The sequence below is a fragment of the Falco rusticolus genome, chromosome 1, assembly GCF_015220075.1.
Source record: "Falco rusticolus isolate bFalRus1 chromosome 1, bFalRus1.pri, whole genome shotgun sequence".
NCBI classification, from domain to species: Eukaryota; Metazoa; Chordata; class Aves; order Falconiformes; family Falconidae; genus Falco; species Falco rusticolus.
Window position 1 is genome coordinate 103,693,521 of NC_051187.1, and position 16,480 is coordinate 103,710,000.

General features: G+C 55.7%; 2 protein-coding genes and 1 long non-coding RNA gene across 10 annotated transcripts in view; 1 reads left to right on the forward strand and 2 right to left on the reverse strand.

Moving 5' to 3' along the window:
* FRAS1 (Fraser extracellular matrix complex subunit 1) overlaps nucleotides 1-7,931 on the forward strand; it is a 174,163-nt gene extending 166,232 nt beyond the window's left edge. The window contains exons 66-73 of the mRNA XM_037392849.1: nucleotides 558-708; nucleotides 1,725-1,832; nucleotides 2,009-2,168; nucleotides 2,890-3,006; nucleotides 3,669-3,835; nucleotides 4,140-4,345; nucleotides 5,535-5,681; nucleotides 6,694-7,931. Coding sequence (XP_037248746.1) covers nucleotides 558-708; nucleotides 1,725-1,832; nucleotides 2,009-2,168; nucleotides 2,890-3,006; nucleotides 3,669-3,835; nucleotides 4,140-4,345; nucleotides 5,535-5,681; nucleotides 6,694-7,278 — 1,641 coding nt within the window. The 3' untranslated portion in view covers nucleotides 7,279-7,931. The remainder of the gene's footprint in view (nucleotides 1-557; nucleotides 709-1,724; nucleotides 1,833-2,008; nucleotides 2,169-2,889; nucleotides 3,007-3,668; nucleotides 3,836-4,139; nucleotides 4,346-5,534; nucleotides 5,682-6,693) is intronic.
* Nucleotides 6,951-16,439, reverse strand: GSR (glutathione-disulfide reductase). 8 transcript variants are annotated; one of them, XR_005105047.1, is made up of 14 exons: nucleotides 16,295-16,439; nucleotides 15,564-15,590; nucleotides 15,214-15,302; nucleotides 14,733-14,802; nucleotides 14,416-14,563; nucleotides 14,245-14,299; nucleotides 14,072-14,171; nucleotides 13,489-13,575; nucleotides 13,127-13,288; nucleotides 12,605-12,716; nucleotides 12,390-12,521; nucleotides 12,076-12,209; nucleotides 8,748-8,823; nucleotides 6,951-7,044 (listed from the first exon to the last, which is right to left on the reverse strand). XR_005105047.1 is itself a non-coding variant. In XM_037392888.1 (13 exons), exons 1-13 carry the CDS (start codon nucleotides 16,421-16,423, stop codon nucleotides 8,806-8,808), a joined length of 1,263 nt encoding a protein of 420 aa, XP_037248785.1. In that variant the 5' UTR covers nucleotides 16,424-16,439; the 3' UTR covers nucleotides 8,635-8,805. The 8 variants fall into 8 exon arrangements, 4 of the variants coding, with proteins under 4 accessions (XP_037248785.1, XP_037248770.1, XP_037248761.1 ...); XR_005105045.1 differs by lacking the exon at nucleotides 6,951-7,044 and adding an exon at nucleotides 7,105-7,193; XR_005105040.1 differs by lacking the exon at nucleotides 6,951-7,044 and adding an exon at nucleotides 7,315-8,078.
* LOC119150403 lies at nucleotides 8,855-10,094 on the reverse strand. The gene is made up of 2 exons (XR_005105050.1): nucleotides 9,957-10,094; nucleotides 8,855-9,200 (listed from the first exon to the last, which is right to left on the reverse strand). It is a non-coding gene; the product is annotated as an uncharacterized LOC119150403 (long non-coding RNA).
* Nucleotides 16,440-16,480: the final 41 nt, after the last annotated feature.

The following is a 16,480-nucleotide window of genomic DNA, read 5'->3' on the forward strand; positions in this document are numbered from 1 at the left end:
CGGGGGGGGCGGGGGGGGGGGGTGTTTGAGTTGAAGTTGTGACCACAGCTCCTTTTGTACCAGGACACCCGTGTGCTTTAGCACTTACCCTTAATTAAAATGCAGTTTTGCTTAAGTACCTACATGTAAAAGTAAAGAAAGTTCAGGCAGTCACCTCTGACTTAATCGTAGTTTTGTAGTGTGTGAGGAGTCCTCTGTGCTTGCATACTTCTTCCCAGAAATTCATTATTATTTTTCAAATGGCAGTCCACCAAGAACTTTTTTGCAAATCAGCTAATTGTTTGCCAATAATGCTCAGTCTTCATTGCAGTGATGACATTATATTGCTTTAGAAATACTTTGTCCCCACATTACCCTCCCTGTGTCTAGGACATCCATGGTCCAGAACTAAAAAGGAGCCTTCTTTTGCAGGTACTCTGGCTTTTTTTTCTTCATTTGCAGAGCAGAACACAGATGCAGTGGGTGCTGCGAGGCTGGGCCAGTGTCACTCCTTTGGAAGGTGCATAACCACTTTTTGGGGGTTTTATCAAACCACCTTTTTGGGGTTTTATCAACAGGTACGGGACTCTGCTCAGTCCTTCTTAACAGTCCACGTCCCACTCTACGTGTCCTATATCTACGTGACAGCGCCAAGAGGTTGGGCTTCTCTTGAGCATCACACAGAGATGGAGTTCTCCTTTTTCTATGATACTGTTCTCTGGAGGACAGGTAGGTCCAAGGCATTTGGAGGGGTAGGGGAGAATTGGTTTGTTCTTGGGTTTTTTTCCTTTTTCTTGGTTTCTGCACTGCTGCTGCAGTCCTGAGGATGGGTAGCACTCACTGAAGTGGAGGGCATGGAGGCTGAGTCCAGCTGTGCCTGCATCTGTGTCAGCTTGGTAAGGGGCTGTCATTTCCCCCCAGCCTCTCTCTGTTCATGGGAGCCGTTCTCACTGAGCCTTAGAAAGTGCGGCAGGAAAAGAGCTATCGCTTCATCAGTCTCCGCAGGCAGGCACAGGTTGCTCTCAGTGGGATATTTGGAGTGATTTCTCTGACACTTTTCAGTGATTCTCGTGTGAGAGCTCAGTCATGTTCCTCAGCCTCCTGGCTCTCACGGATGGACTTTTTCCCATATTATCAGCAGTGCTCCCACCTGCAAGCCCTAACTCCTTCCTATCCTCTGCTGGTGGTTATAGACCTAACATCCGTGCATCTATATGTGGATTATCCTGTGCCTGCAAGTCTTCTATTTCCAGCCTGTTAATTTTCCTTTTCCACAGTCTTTGTGTGTGCTCTGAACCTGCCCGTGCCTGCAACCCTGAGCAATATTGCTGCTCGGAGGGCTACGAGGAACAGGCAGTGCCTCACCCTGGGTTTTATTCTGCTAGCAGTGACACTAAGTATTGTGGAGGGGGGACTGGCAGAGCTTTGGTCATGGAGGGCCCCTCAGGAATTAAGGCCAGGAGTACCTACAAACAATTGTCTGCAACTTTACATAATAAGTAAGTTACATTCACAGGCTACTCATAGGGAGAGCTCAGTATATTTATTTCCTTGATGCTTGAGTGAGACGTAGGCGGCACATGTGGATAACGGAGGAAGTGTATAGCAGACTCACTGGAGAATGATCCACATTAAACCATGCCTTTTTGGAGCTCTCTGAAATGCTGCTGGAGCTACGTGGGGCTGAGAGAGCCCACCTGAGGGCTGACTGTGTTGTGTGGCTTTTTTCTCGCTGCACTGTGCAGGGATTCAGACGGACAGCGTTCTCTCAGCCCGGCTGCAGATCATCAGGATCTATATCCGTGAGGATGGCAGGCTGGTTATCGAGTTCAAGACACAGGCCAAGTTCAGAGGTGAGAGCGTTAGTCCTGATAGAGGAAGAAATCAATGTACAAATACAGATTTGTTCTGAAAACACAGGTAGCTGAACAAGTCCCTCTTCCCTTGAGAAGTCCCTCTGTGTTGAGGTGTGCGGCACGGGGTCTCCCCGTACTCTGCCTTACCTGTCACCTCCTCATCCTCACCCCAGGGCTTTTTGTGATGGAGCACCACAGCCTGCCAGATATCAAGTCTTTTTTAATGACTCCAGACCACCTGGGAGGGATCGAATTTGACCTGCAGCTGCTGTGGAGCGCTCAGACTTTTGACTCTCCCTACCAGCTCTGGAGAGCCACCAGCTCCTATAACAGGTGAGGACTGGGGGTTCGGCCACCTTCAGCAGCTTCCCACAGCACGATGTGTTTCTTCGGCAATGAATGTGCATGCAGTTAGCAGCAGCAGTGCAACAAATCCAGGCCTGAAAGAGGAATCCCTGTTGTCCTTTCTGCAGCCACAGCAACAGCATGGAGCGGTCAGGAGGCAGAGCTCGCAAGGAGCTGCTGGCAGGGCTGAAAACACTCCTCTAGCGGTTGTCCAAGTAGAGGGAAAAATCATTTCACGTCCTTGTAAATGCATTTTTCTAGCAGTTAAGCCAGCAGGTAGGTAGATAGCAGAGGTGATGATGTATTCAAGGTTGTTTTGCAGTCTGCAAGTTAAAAGCAGGATTTCATGTCCACAACTGACTTAATCAGTAGTGCTCTGCTTGGTGGAGGTAGGTATATTAAGATCTAGAAATAGTTGGTTCACTTTTATAAAAAATTCCTTTTCGTTATTAGTTCCATTTGTGACTGTTTATTCTTACAGTCTGTGCTCCTTGCACAGAGGGTCAGATTAACACCGCAGGTCAAATTTGCCCCCCCTCTGACTGCTGGAGGAGATGGATGTTTCTGGGGCGAGGGAGAGGTCCTGCTATGAACTTAGTCTTGCCTCCTTACGCTAATTACAAAACAGTGGATGTCAGGCAAACGCATCAGCTGGGTTAACAGCTTCGAGTCTGGTTTGGTGACCACAGCATCTCCTCTCTGTTCCCAGGAAGGACTACTCTGGAGAGTACACCATCTTCTTAATCCCCTGTACTGTGCAGCCCACGCAGCCATGGGTAGAGCCTGGAGACAAACCCCTGCCCTGCACGGCGCACGCTCCTGAGCGGTGAGGAGTCCTCGGCGGGGCAGCAGCAGAACGTTTGGGTTGTTTGTGTGGTCCCAGCAGGCATGTGGCACCTACAGTGGCAGCGGGAAGGGAAAAGGGGAGAGAAGGAGCTGGGCTGGTTGTTGGGGTGCTCCAGGCAGTCTGTAGTATGGTGGGGTCTGTTACTCCTGAGCGCAAGGCAGGTGGCTTTTCTTTCTTTAAAAAAAAAACAAAAACAAAAACAAAACCAAAAAAAACCCAAAAAACTTTATGAAAAAAAGTTGCCTTCATCTGCGTGCCTGCCTTTCCTCTATCACATCTAGCCAGACCGTGGACTCCCAGGACAGGGGCTGTCCTGAGCTGTGGTATGTCTCAGCCAGTGGTTTTCAGAAGCCCAGCCCGCATGGCCTTCGCTTGTCCCCAGAGAGAAGGAAAATCGAAGCTGTCGAGAGGAGGCTGCAGCCGCTTACACAGAGCTCTGCATCTTTACTGGGAAACTGGGGCAGGGTGGGGGGCAGCGAGTTGCCTTGGGGTGAATACTGCTGAAGTGTGGGCTGCTGGGCTATATATAAATAGTAAAGCTGGAGGGAAGAAAGGTGACGCGGACTGTGCAGGTCCCCAGTGTGTAACTTCAGGTGTGTCCAAACTAAACCTTTCCTTTTCCTTTTCTGTCCCCATTTTAGATTTTTGATCCCGATCGCCTTCCAGCAGACAAACCGCCCAGTTCCCGTCGTCTACTCCCTAAATACAGAGTTTCAGCTCTGTAACAACGAGAAGGTGTTTCTGATGGACCCCACCAAATCTGAAATGTCTCTGGCAGAAATGGATTACAAAGGGGCTTTTTCAAAGGGTAGGATTTATTTTCTTTTTCCTGCTTGTTCTGCTTATACCTAATGTTTCTGTCATCATGACTTCGGTTCTTCTGAAAGAGAAGGCTAAAATTCAGAGTTGGCTTTGCCTTTTTTATGGCAACAAATGGCATTTTAAGCGTTACAGCCCTGTAACAGCATGACAAGAATGTGCTGTGGCGCAGTATTTTATCACCTGCACATGCAAATCAAAACACCCACAGGCAGGTGAGCCGGCACGTTTGGCTCCAACAGTGGGTCTCTTGTCAAACTGGAGAATTTAACCTGACCTCCCGACCTCCTCAGGGCAAATCCTGTATGGCCGCGTGCTCTGGAACCCCGAACAAAACCTAAATGCCGCTTACAAACTGCAGCTGGAGAAGGTCTATCTGTGTACAGGCAAGGATGGCTACGTGCCCTTCTTCGACCCCACGGGCACCGTCTATAACGAGGGGCCCCAGTATGGCTGTATTCAACCCAACAAGCACCTCAAACACCGATTTCTCCTCTTGGTAAGTTTTCTGCTATGGACAAAACTGCAATGTTGAGTAATATTTGTGATCATGTCCAGACCATCTGGTCACTCGGCCTCTTGCTGACCTAACAGACCTGGGAACTAAATGACCGTCTGACTTGTGCGGCGGGATCACGCTTTTATTCACACACTGTTCAGCACGTGTCAGCTGTTTCAGTTTGCCTGTTCTCCCTAGCCTGACTGCCCCAAATGATGTAGCATTGTTGCTTTTCTGTTCCACTTCCCCAGGCACCCCCAGACCCCGCAGCACCCTGCGGAGTCCCCAGGCAGACCCTGCCACCCCCTCAGCCCCCTGCGCCTTTGTGCAGCCACAGAACAAAGCGTGGTGCCTGTGCAAAGCACCTCCCTCACCTGTGAGGGGTCTGAAATGCTCACAGAACTGTCCTCTGCTTCTGCTTTCTGTTTGGTGGTGTTTTTTTCCCTGGCTAGGAATGCATTCTGGCTACAAAGGGATGGGAAGTGAAATGCAGTGGATTTTTTGCAGTACTGAGCAGATAGATGCAAACCACAAAGACGAGATCAGTTTTTCCTTATTCTTTATCCATGAGTGCTTCTTAGTCTTAAAAAAGAAAAAAAAAAAAACAAACCAGAAATTTGGAAGAAAAAGAAGTTAAGTACCAAACTCTTAAAATTTTCCTTGATCTCTTGCTTCTGCTGTGGCTCGGAATTGACTAGACTGGCATCATATAAAGAGAGATCTATTTACCAGTTACTCAGAAATTCTTCTTGTATAAATCTCCGATTAGTTCCCAAGATGCATTCACCTCTCACTACGTGCTTTGTAGTTAACATTTGCCAATGTCCTTGCTGGCAGCCCCGTTACCGCTCACGGGATAAGGGTAACGTTAATCGTGTTAATTTGGCATGCATGTTTGAGCAGGCTGGCTCAACTTTTCTCCTGATCTTCAGATCTACAAACCTAATATTAAGACAATCAGTACTAAAACAGTATCAATGTCTACAAACCATATAGGTCACAAATATTTTCTGTGTGGTAAGCTATGCGTTTAAAGAAGTGTCCACGGCCATATGTAGCTGTGGAGACCAGGCATTTGGATTCGATTCCTGTGGCAGTACGTGGGTGTTATTTAGTGACCTGGCTTCTGGCTTCCCTTTGGAAAGACAACAGCATGCACTCCTCTTCGTAACTCCTCTCTCATTTCCAGGACCGAAACCAACCAGAAGTGACAGATAAGTATTTCCACGATGTGCCTTTTGACGCCCACTTTGCTTCCGAACTGTCCGAGTTCCATTCAGTAAGCAGCATGCCCGGAGTCGATGGATTTACTCTCAAGGTGGATGCTCTCTACAAGGTACATACTGAGCGGTATCCGTAGCCCAAAACTAACTTCCCTGGCCAGGGTGTCCCAAATACTTTGTGAACGGTAAGCTCTGGGCCTGATGCTGCCTAGAGAAGCCAAACCGGTGCAGGGATAGCTCTTGCAGCTTTCTGCGGTGTAAGGGCAACTCTCACCCAACTTTTCTGATGGTGCGGTGGGACGCGTGGTCTCCACACCCACCCGCAACATGGTCTCTGTAAAGAGAGGTGGCCTCACGTGCACGTGGTCATCTGCATTTGCAGACGACACTGTGGCACGCCTCTCCTTGATTTGCCTGGGGGTAAATAAGAGGTGCAAGATCAGACTCCGTGTTCAGCCATGGAGCACATACACGGTGCTGGTGCTGGCCCTTCCTCTAAAGGTCACCGCAGCTCAGAGCTCTCTGCACCCCTTCCCCGTCACAGGGGCAGGTGACCTCGGGTTGCGGTTCCTCTCCATGCGCAGAGTATGAGACTTGGAGGAGCCAAGCAGATTGTGGCAGAAACAGGAGGGACACAGAGGCAGCTCCTGATCGATGGCAGAATTTTATATCCTCATTCCTGGGGCTTTTTTTGTCCCTCCCCAGAGAGACCCTCTTTGTAACTCTGTGACCTCTGTTTGCTTAAGGGGCTTCTTAAGGGTCACATCATAAATTAACTGTGGAGCCAGTTAAGAAGCAAACTCCAGAATAGAAAACGGAGGTGAGGAATTCAGTCTGGTGATTGTTTTTTTCCAAGGCACTCAGGAAAGCAGCTCTTTAACAACATATTATTAATGTTCCTACATTAATTATTGCAGTTGCCAAAGACAGACGAGAAGACTGAAATCTCACTTGGTGATAAATATTATTGTAGGTGCTTATAAAAACACACAGACTTTTTTGTTTGATATTTGCACGAGTCAAGAAATGGGATGCAAAATGCAACCATCTCTACCTTTATTTTACAAAATCACTTGATCTAAAAGCCATAGTTAAAATTTTCTGTGTGTCTTCCCTTTCCTAAAGGTGGAAGCTGGACACCAGTGGTACCTTCAAGTCATCTACATAATTGGCCCGGAGAGCATGGCAGGGCCTCGCGTTCAGCGATCCCTCACTCACCGCTGGAAACGCAGCCGCAGGGACCTGATAGATAGCAACGGGAGGCTGATGCTGGATGACTCCTTGATCTATGACAACGAAGGTGACCAGATCAAGAACGGCACCAACATGAAGTCACTGATCTTGGAGAGGGAAGAAGGTGCCGTCTCAGCGTCCTTATCTCAAACGGGTGCTTCCCTGGGGAGCGCCTTCGCTGCGGTTACCCTGCTGCTTCTGGTGCTTTCGGGATTTTGCCTGCTCACCAGGAAGTGCCGAAAGCTGTGGAGGAAGCGAAAGGCTGCCCGGGCCGCCCCAGAGCAGCATCCCCTGAACACCAAGGTGGAGCTGCCCAGGGGCGCCAAGGCAGCTGCAGACAGCCAGTACTGCACCGTGAGGAACGTTAATATATTGAGGGAAACTGGTGGCATCTGTGAGGGGAAAGGCAGGAAGGTGAAGCAGGTGAACTTGGAAGTCAAAGTCCACAGCAATTTGCACGACGGAACAGAAGTTTAATGGAGCATACACTTTGGTTTGGTAAAAGCTTTTTACAAATTGAAGAAAAAAAAAAAAAAAAGAAAAAAAAAAGAAAAAAAAGCTGAGAACTTACGCTGGTATTTTTATACTCTTGTAAGGAGCGGCTCTAGCTTACCTCTGTTCCCAGCTGAGCTGCCTCACTGCACCACTGGAGCCAGGCCAGGCAGCACGGAATTCTCCATCCGTGGCTCCACTGCCGCCACTTCCCTGGGGAGCCCAGCACCTCCCTCGGTAGCACAAAGAGGAGGCCCAGGCCTGTGGTGGGGCATCGCAGGGACACTGTTACCCCCCAGCATGGAGAGGTGGCTCCACATCAGCTGGGGAAGAGCCACAGGGACCCTCTGCAGGGCTCGGGGTCAGTTCCCCACCTCACTGGGGAAGTAATGTAAGAGAAGCAACATCTCCTTGTTTAATACCCAAGGCAAGCAGCCTTTGTTTGCTTCTTAAAATGAGGCAAAACCTTACAGAAAAGCAAACTGGAACCCTGGTGCTTGGTATTTGGGGGTTGGGAGGTTCATTTTGGGGCAGTGCTGACTGTGGGGAGGGGGCAGCAAGGACACGAATTGTCATGGCGGGGGCTAACTGTCCCATCTCACTGCACACTGGAGAGTAAAGTTGGAATACAAACCTGATACACAGCGTGACTGCGGTGTCCTTTCCCCGTGCCTCCCCTCCTTCAGCCTGCTGCTGTTCCCTGGTGGGGCAGGAGCCCCTCAGGGCTGCAGCGATAGGGAGCAGGGAGGTGTTTGGTGTTCTCACGGTGGGGGCTGGCTGATGGCCTGGGGGGGGGGGGGGTGACTGAGGGAGGAAGCTGGGCACCAAACAGCTGGGGGCAGGGAGGCTCCACTGGGGTGGGAAGGGCAGGAGATGCCCTGTGGCTTTTGCCCCCGGGGCAGCCCCAGGCCATGGCCAGAGCACAGCCTGGGAGCCTTCTGGGCTGGTGATGGAGGTTTCCCAAGCAGCTCTGGGATGATGCTGCAATAGGTCACCCCCAGGGTCTCTTTCCCCTTCCCCCAGGGCCAAGGGACAGTTCCCCCCTGTGTGCCCAGAGGGGCTGTGCCAGCCCCCCAGCACCATGGCTGCACCCCCTGGATCCTAACAGGGCTGTGTACCTGCCCTGCTGGACGTGGGCCCAGTGCGTGCGTCTCTTTCCCAGGGAGAGCACTGGGGGGAGGCTGCAAAGTGCTGTGGACCCTGGTGGCACCACAGCTGGGCCAGATCCACCCCCCAGCTGCCACTTGACCCCAGCCTGGGGCAGCTGGAGTTGGAGGTGCCTGCGCTGCTCCCAGCCAGCATTTGAGTGTGAATATTGTCATTTAACGGTGGAAGACTGAATACTTAGTAATTTCTATTTACTAATTATTAAATGTAGAAAATACTGTATTAATAGCGAACAGGCAGTAGTTCTCTACGACAGCAGGTGCTCGAGGTTCAGCTCTAGACAGTACCTCTTCCTCCAGCACGTTACAGCCTCCGTGCGTTACAGCAGACTTGGCTTCTGACAGGTCATGTCACTGCCTTCACCTGAATAGTAACATCATACCTTAATACTGTATAAAAAGTAAATAATGTATTTATAGACATCAACTGATGAGTTAAATATTCAAAGCACTGTATAACCACTGCATGAGTATCGGACATCACAGACTGCCTTGTGTTTCAGCACTGCAGAGAGCCTTGCGTGAGGTTGTACATCATTCCCACTCCTTGAATACAAGTATCAGAATTTAATGTTGATTATTCAGCTTGCGAATGCTGCGAGTGTTGTAGAAACACTGAAGAAAGGTTGGACATTGAAGGTGTCGAAGCTCAATGCAGGTCCAGCATGAGCTTGATTGCACCTTCTGCTCCTTAGCACGCTCTGGGCATCTTGCAGGTTGTACATCATTCACTGTCATAACCTGAACATTAATATAATGCTCAAATACTGAATAATTACTAACTCACTAGTTAATAAATGTTGCTAATTGGATAATACCTGATCTGGGCATTGTCCAGACACGCAACAGGGAAGGGCTGGAAGATGGTGCTGGGGGGGCTGAAAAGTGCCTCTCGCCCACCGCAGAGGCTGAGTTCTCAGCCTCGAGAAACCACGGCCCGGCCCGCGCTGCTGAGACCCCCCCAGGGACCCTCGAAACCCGCCCGGCCGCTCCCGAGCCCCCGCAGCCCCGGGCCCGGCCTCCACCAGAGCGGGGAACGGGCGTCCGGGCTGCACCGGGGGCAGCGGCGGGGCCGCGGGATCGCTCCCGGGCCCCAGCAGCGACCGAACGAGTCGCCCTCGCCGGGCTGCACCCCACGGGGCCGGGGCCCAGACACCCCACACACACACGGGGCCGGGGGCTCGGGCTGCCCGCACGGGCCGGGCCCTGCGCTCCGCGGGCCCCGGGCTGACCCGGCCCCACCGCCCGGCCGCAGCCCCCCGCACACCCCGCGGGTCGAGTCCCCACCCCGAGCCCCGGGACCGGCCGGCCGCAGCCCGGCTCCAAAGCCGCCGGGCCCGGGCCCTGCTCCGCAGCCAGAGCGGCGGCCGGACGGGCCCGAGCCCCCAGCGCCCCGCAGGGCCCGGCCCGGCCCGGCCCCGCCGCCCCGAGCCCCCGCGCCTCAGAGGCCTCCCCGGCCCCGGCTGCGAGCCCCGGCCCGGCCGCTGCCCTCCTCACCTGGGCCGGGTGGCGGCTCCGAGCGCCGGGGGCTCCCGGCTGCAGCGCCGCCGCCTCATAGCGGAGGGGGGGGGCGTGGCCCAACCCGGCCTGGTCCCGCTGGGGGGAGGCAACGGGGCCGGGGGTTAAGATGGCGGCCTCGGGGGCGGGGCCAGGAGCGGGGTGGCCCATCGGCCGTGGGGTCCTAGCGCCCGCCCGCCGCCAGCCCCGGGGACACCGCCCGGTGGAGGGAGGTGGGACACCTACCCGGCCGATCGCTCCGCCCCATGCGGGCGGCCCCGGGCGCTGGGTGCAGAGCCCGGAGGGGGCCACCCGGGGGGGTCACCGTGTCCGGCATCCAGACCCACCTGGGGGCGGGGGACGCCCAGGGCTCGGCCCCCGGCCGCCCTCCGCTAAGCCCGGCTCACCCTGGTCCCCATCCCGCTGCCCCCCGGTCCCCCCGGGCGGGGGCACGCGCTCTCACCGGGACACTGGGCCCAGCATCCCTCCGCTCTTTTCCCGAATTCCTGCAAAAAGGAGGCACTCTGCCCCGCCCGTGCCCCTGCCGCCCGCCCTTTCCCTGTTTGTGGGCGCTCTGATAATTTCTCCGGCTATAAAGCACAGGGCAGACCTCACACATGCTCTAAAATACGCCTTAAACATCGAGCGACCGGACTTGTCATTTAAAAGGAGGAAAAAAAAAAAATCCTGGCAACATGCCATCACGGCGTATTGAGAGGGTAACGCCTCCGTCATTCCAAAGGAGCAACTGTGAATTGACTCACGTGCCTGAGGACTGCCTGTGGCAAGCCCGGAGGAGACGCTGTGCACCCCAGCCTTGCCAAGCGTTACTCTTCCAAAGACTCACCCAGATAATCGAGGACACCAATAACGTTGGGGCTTTTGGGTGCCCTTGCACCCTAGGAGCCATACAGACTCCTCCCGTAACGGGCTGGTGGGGTCTGGAAGGCTGGGCAGGATTTTCCTGCCCACAGCGGTGCTGCCAGCTGGGATGGAGACCCCCCAGCCAGGCCTGGAGCTGCACGCCCGGGCTCAGCACCTGTGTCCCCTTCCCTCAGCTTGCAGGGAGTTTTCCATCTTGGAGACACTTCGATTTCATGCAAACTATTCATTTCTAGTAAAAGCAAAGCAGTTCCTCAACCAGCCCCAGCACTGTGTCCCACCGCTGCTGGCCGGCTTTGCCCCCAGCCGCTTCCAGCTGCCTCAAGGTCTGAGAGCTCCAGAGCCGCAGCCACGAAGGGCAGATAGCGGGCAGATAGCGACGGGGCTGCGGAGGGGATCAGGAAGCCCCTGGGATGCAGCAGGATCAGGCCAGCAGCTCCCCTGTCATCCCACATCCCACAGCAACGTGGATGCACCCACGTCCAACAGTGCTCCGACGCACCCACGTCCAACAGCCACACAAGCACATCCTTCATGAGCCTGGGGCAGAGGACAGAGCCCACCCAGGATGCTCCAGCACCCACGGGTACCCCAAGCACCCACTGCCACTCGCACAGCCCTGGTGACAGGGAAGAGCCCAGCTGAGGGCAGCCTGCCCCCAGACAGCACCAAGGGACCGGCTGGCCACGGCGGGGGACAGGCACCATAAAGCGAATGGCACAGACTTGCCAGCATCACTGCATTTATTTCCACTCCAAAGCAAGCCACGCCACTTTTACAGACATGCTCTCTGGGCAACCACCTTCTGTTAAGGCGTTTTTTTAAGGCATATAAAACATTTTCCCCAACCGCAAGCCGCTGTCCCTGGGGCTGCCTGTGCCACCACCTCAGCGCATCGTCACCAGCTCTTCGGCAGAAGTAGGGTGAATGGCGACAGTGTTGTCCAGGTCGGCCTTGGTGGCCCCCATTTTGATGGCCACGGCAAAGCCCTGCAGCATTTCGTCACAGCCCAGCCCCTGCATGTGCAATCCCACCACCTTTGGGGGAGAAGTGAAGGGCTGGATGGGACCCAGAGCTGGCAAAATCCAGGCTGAACGCCAGGCTTGGTGCTGGGGGAGATGGATCCCAGAGCAAGACCCGGCCTGTGCAGGTCAGAGCTCACCATGCAGGGTAAGAGGCCAGCCAGCCGTGGTCCCCGCCCCCCCCCTGCAGCCCCCAGCTGTCCCCCCCCACTCACCTTCTCCTCCTTGCCAGCACACACCAGCTTCATGACGCACTTAACCTTCCTCTGGGTGATGGCGTGGTACAAGGGGGTGAAGGACGTGCTGTAGATCTTCACGTTCTCCCTCCCGTGCGTGGCCACAGCTTCGTCTGCAGCATAAGACAGAGCACATACATCAAGGGGATGCACCATATACATTTACAGAGGGAGTCAGCACGTCGTACAAGGCTCGGACCACCGGCTGGATCATTTCCTCCAGCGTCAAACCAGCAGCTCTGAGCCGCCATGTCCCCAGCCTCTCCGCCTCCCCATGCCCTGTCTGTCCCCACCTTCGGTGAGACCAACGGTGCCGATGGGTGGGTGGCTGAAGACAACGGTGGGGATGTCATGGTAGTCCAAGCGGGAGTCCTGCTTGCCCTCAAAGAGCCTGTGGGCCAGCTTTCTGCCAGCTGCAATGGCCACTGCGAGGAGAGACAGGGAGCCTGAGCTGTGGAACGGCATGGCACCAAGGGGCTGTGGAGGGCAGCGGGGCACCCTGTGATACCTGGGGTGAGGAGGGCTCTCCCACAGACGTCCCCGACGGCGTAGATCCCTCTCCTGGTGGTGTTCTGGTACTCGTCCACCACCACATGGCCCTTGGCGTCCACCTGCACACCCTGCCATGGGAAATGGCAGCCACCTCGGCATGTGCCCCAGGAGGGAGGGATGGGACAAGCAATGCCCATGCAGGACCTGTGCTGGTGGCCACCGTGTTCCCAGCCTGGGGCGGGGCATGGTGGGAACATCATCCTATGGCAGGCTCCAGAGACCCATGGGACCCCTGGAAACCCATGGGAACCCCAGAGACCTGCGGGAACCCTGGAGACCAACGGGAAACCCAGAGACCTGTGGGAGCCCTGGAGATGCATGGGAACCCTGGAGATCCATGGGAACCCCAGAGACCTGTGAAACCCCTGCAGATCTGTGGGATCCCTGGAGACCCATGGGAACACTGGAGGCCCCTGGGATTCCCGGAGACCCATGGGCATCCTCACACCAGTGTGGAAGGGATGTGCTGCCATCTCACCACTTGGTCCAGGCACAGCTCCTTGGTGTTGGGCTCCCGCCCCACGGCCCACAGCAGGCAGTCCACGTCCTGGATCACTCCCTCTGTTGGCTTGTGGCCAGGCACCGAGGAGGTCACTGTCACATCCAGCAGCCCGCAAGGGGACTTGGTGACTGTCTTGACCTGCAGGGAACAACAGGACCCGCAGGAGAAGGTGCTGACAGCTTTTGCCTTGCAAGGTGTGATGGCACCCGCACCACACAGAACCAGGGATGCTGCCAAAGCTGTGGCCCAGCAAGCGGTGCCCAAACCGCGGCTCTTCCCCAGCCCTGCTGCTCCAGGAGCGATGGGACAAGCCGCGGGGCTGCTCTGCATGCCCATACCTGCGTGTGCTTCCAGACATCCACCCCGGTGTTCTCCAGCTCCTGGGTGCAGTTTGAGCTGATCATGGAGTCGAAGGTCCTCAGGACCTGGACAGGGACCCACCAGCCCCGTCACATGAAGATGCACAGGTGAAGCCACCACCTGGCAGCCCCCTCCGCTGGCACTGCCCAGCACCTGGGCCCCATCTGGGCCCCCCGAGAGGTTTGGGACACTTTTGGTTAATGATAAATTCTCCTGTTTGTTTTTCCTTTAATATTATTTTTTTTCTTTTTTCAAGTCACGACTTGAACTCAAGCTCAAGGAAACGGGTGCGGTGGCATGCATGGCTGCAGAAATGCCGGGCACGCAGGCTGGTGCTGCCAAAACACACATGGCAGCACACCTACACAATTCTGCTCGCCCCGTCTGCCCTCCGCCCCAGCTCCTCCCCCACCCATCAGCCTGACACCACGCCACCATCCTCGGCACCACCATTTCCCCCTCCTTTCCAAGCTCATGGGAGCTGATGACTGGAAAAACCCCAGTGGGCTCGAATGCAGCTGCCAGGCGGGAAGTGTGGCTGGGGACAGCCGGTGGCACTACCTTGTCCTGGCGGATCAGCAGGGATGACTTGGAGCCTAGCGTGGAAAGGATCCCCGCAATTTCCACCGCGATGTAGCCGGCACCGACAATGACGCTGCGCCTGCAGAGAAGCAGCGATGCTGGGTGCGGGTGTGGAGCCAGCGGCAATGGCCAGGGGTTGAGCCCTGCTTTACCTGGGCAGTTCCTCCAGGTCGAAGAAGCCGTCACTGGTGATTCCCAGGCTGGCGCCTGCAAAGCAGAGCCCCTTTCACACCCAGCACCAGCCTCCCTTCCTGCCTCCAGCTCCCAAATCCCACTTTGCTTTGGCAGACCTCTCCAGGCAGCCAGGAATTCATCAGGCTCACCAGGAATCTTGCTGTCGGGAGGAACAGCCGGGTGCCCACCCGTGGCTATAAGGATGTGAGGAGCTGTGTACTTCTTCCCATCCACCTCGATGGTAGGCTCAGGGTCAGCCGTGAACTTGCCATAGCCCCGAATGATGTCGATGTGAGCCTTGGGGGGAGTAACAGTTCCATGATTAACAGCAGGAGGAGGTGTGAGAGCTGGCTAACGGAGCCGGGACTTCCACAGTTAAGAGGACACCTATTAAGGCTGGAAAAGCAGCCAAAAATCCAGCAGACCCCGCTTCTCCGCTCAGCTCGCAGGATAAACACATCCTCACCTTCTTTACGTTATTCTCATAGATCTCATTCAGGCGCCTCACATAAGCATCACGTTTCTCTTTCATTGTTCTGGAACAGAATGGGGCTTACTGTCACCGTGAGTGAATAACCCAGAGCGGTCAGCGAAAAACAGCTCCATCCCTTCTGTACAAGGCACCCACACCACAAAACAGAGCGGCCCCGAGTCACGCAGCGGGCAGCAGCCTTCCCCGCTGACATGACGGTTTGCGCCTGCCTTCCCTGCATCCGCCTTTTCCAGAGTCTCTTCCCACAGCCATTTGCCACCCCTCCTTTCCCGAAATACAGCAGGAATCTGGGCCACGTAACCAGCTCAGCATCCACCCACGGGAAGCCTCAAAGCACACAGGGACCCCTTTGGGTGGACAGTGAGCCACAGAGCCACAGCACTGACCTGCGGCTGCTCCCCACAGGACACACGCCGGGAGACACTCGTTTCCAACCGGCTCTTTCTGTGCTTACCTCCAGTTGAACTTGACACCAGGCGTTTCGAAGCCATAATCGGTGTGATCGTGGACAAATTCCGCGTGGACCGCTGCGTTCCACATCACCTGCCCGCACAAAACCACAAGTCAGCTCAGGAAGATCGCTTTGATTTTGGGAAAACCCCTACCACGCTCCCCGATGCCTCACCCCTGCCTGGCACAGCTCACGGGACACGGGGTCTGAGCACCACACGACATCCCGATGGCTCAATACGCCCTGAGCCTTTGCTTCCCCCCTGTGCCCTGTGCCAGCACCTCCCCACAATTCGGCAAGCACCCACACCACAGCCAAGGCATCGCGGGAGCCAGCAGTGAAAGCACCCTCACCTTCTTTGGCACGCACCCGACGTTGACCTAAGGGGGGAATAAGAGCAAGTCTTAAGGCTGAAGTTTTCCAAAGGTGACACTGGAGAGCATCCCAGTGAATCCCTGCTCTCTGCCCGGGAAAATACAAGCAGCACTGCAGGTTTCTAGCGAAAGAGGGCTGGAAGCGCCTGCAGTGCCTCAAGGGCTTGTGGTTTGTCTGTTTTCCTTCATTTCCTTGAATGAGAACACGGAAGGCGCGCGGTCTGCAAAGACATGGGTTTGCTTTTTTCCATCAATAATTTTAAACAGATTTACTAGGAGAAAGGTGTTACCATCCCTTTCCTGCCCTTCTGGTCCTGGCACGGCAACTCCCAGGGGAACACAACATGTAAAACTAGAGCCTGCCCCTGGCTTGGGTACTGAGCAAATTTTTTTCTGCTTCACTGCCTTGCAGCTGTACCAGAGCGCGCAGCCGTGCCGCACCACCGTGGGGCTGGCCGGCACCCCCTTATCGCCCCGAGAACAGCCGCAACTGCCACCCACCCACGGCCACGCGTGGGGAATCGGACCCCGACCCACCACCCTCCCACGGCCACGCGTGGGGAATTGGCCACAGAACCGCCACCCTCCCACGGCCACGCGTGGGCACTGGGACCCGCTTCCACGCAGCTCAGGTGACCAGGCCTATCCTTGCGGAAGCTCCAAGGCCGGGCTGGCGACCCCGCCCCCCCCCATGGGTGCCCCGGACTCACGCAGGTGCCCCCGAAGCGGCGCGGCTCCACCAGCGCGACGCGGGCCCCCAGCTCCGCCGCCCGGCGCGCCCCGGCCAGCCCCCCCGACCCGCCGCCCAGCACCAGCAGCTCGTAGGCAGCCGCCGCCATGGCTCGGCGGGGCCGGGCGGGCTCGGTAGCCACGATACCCGCCCCCGCCCAGCACCG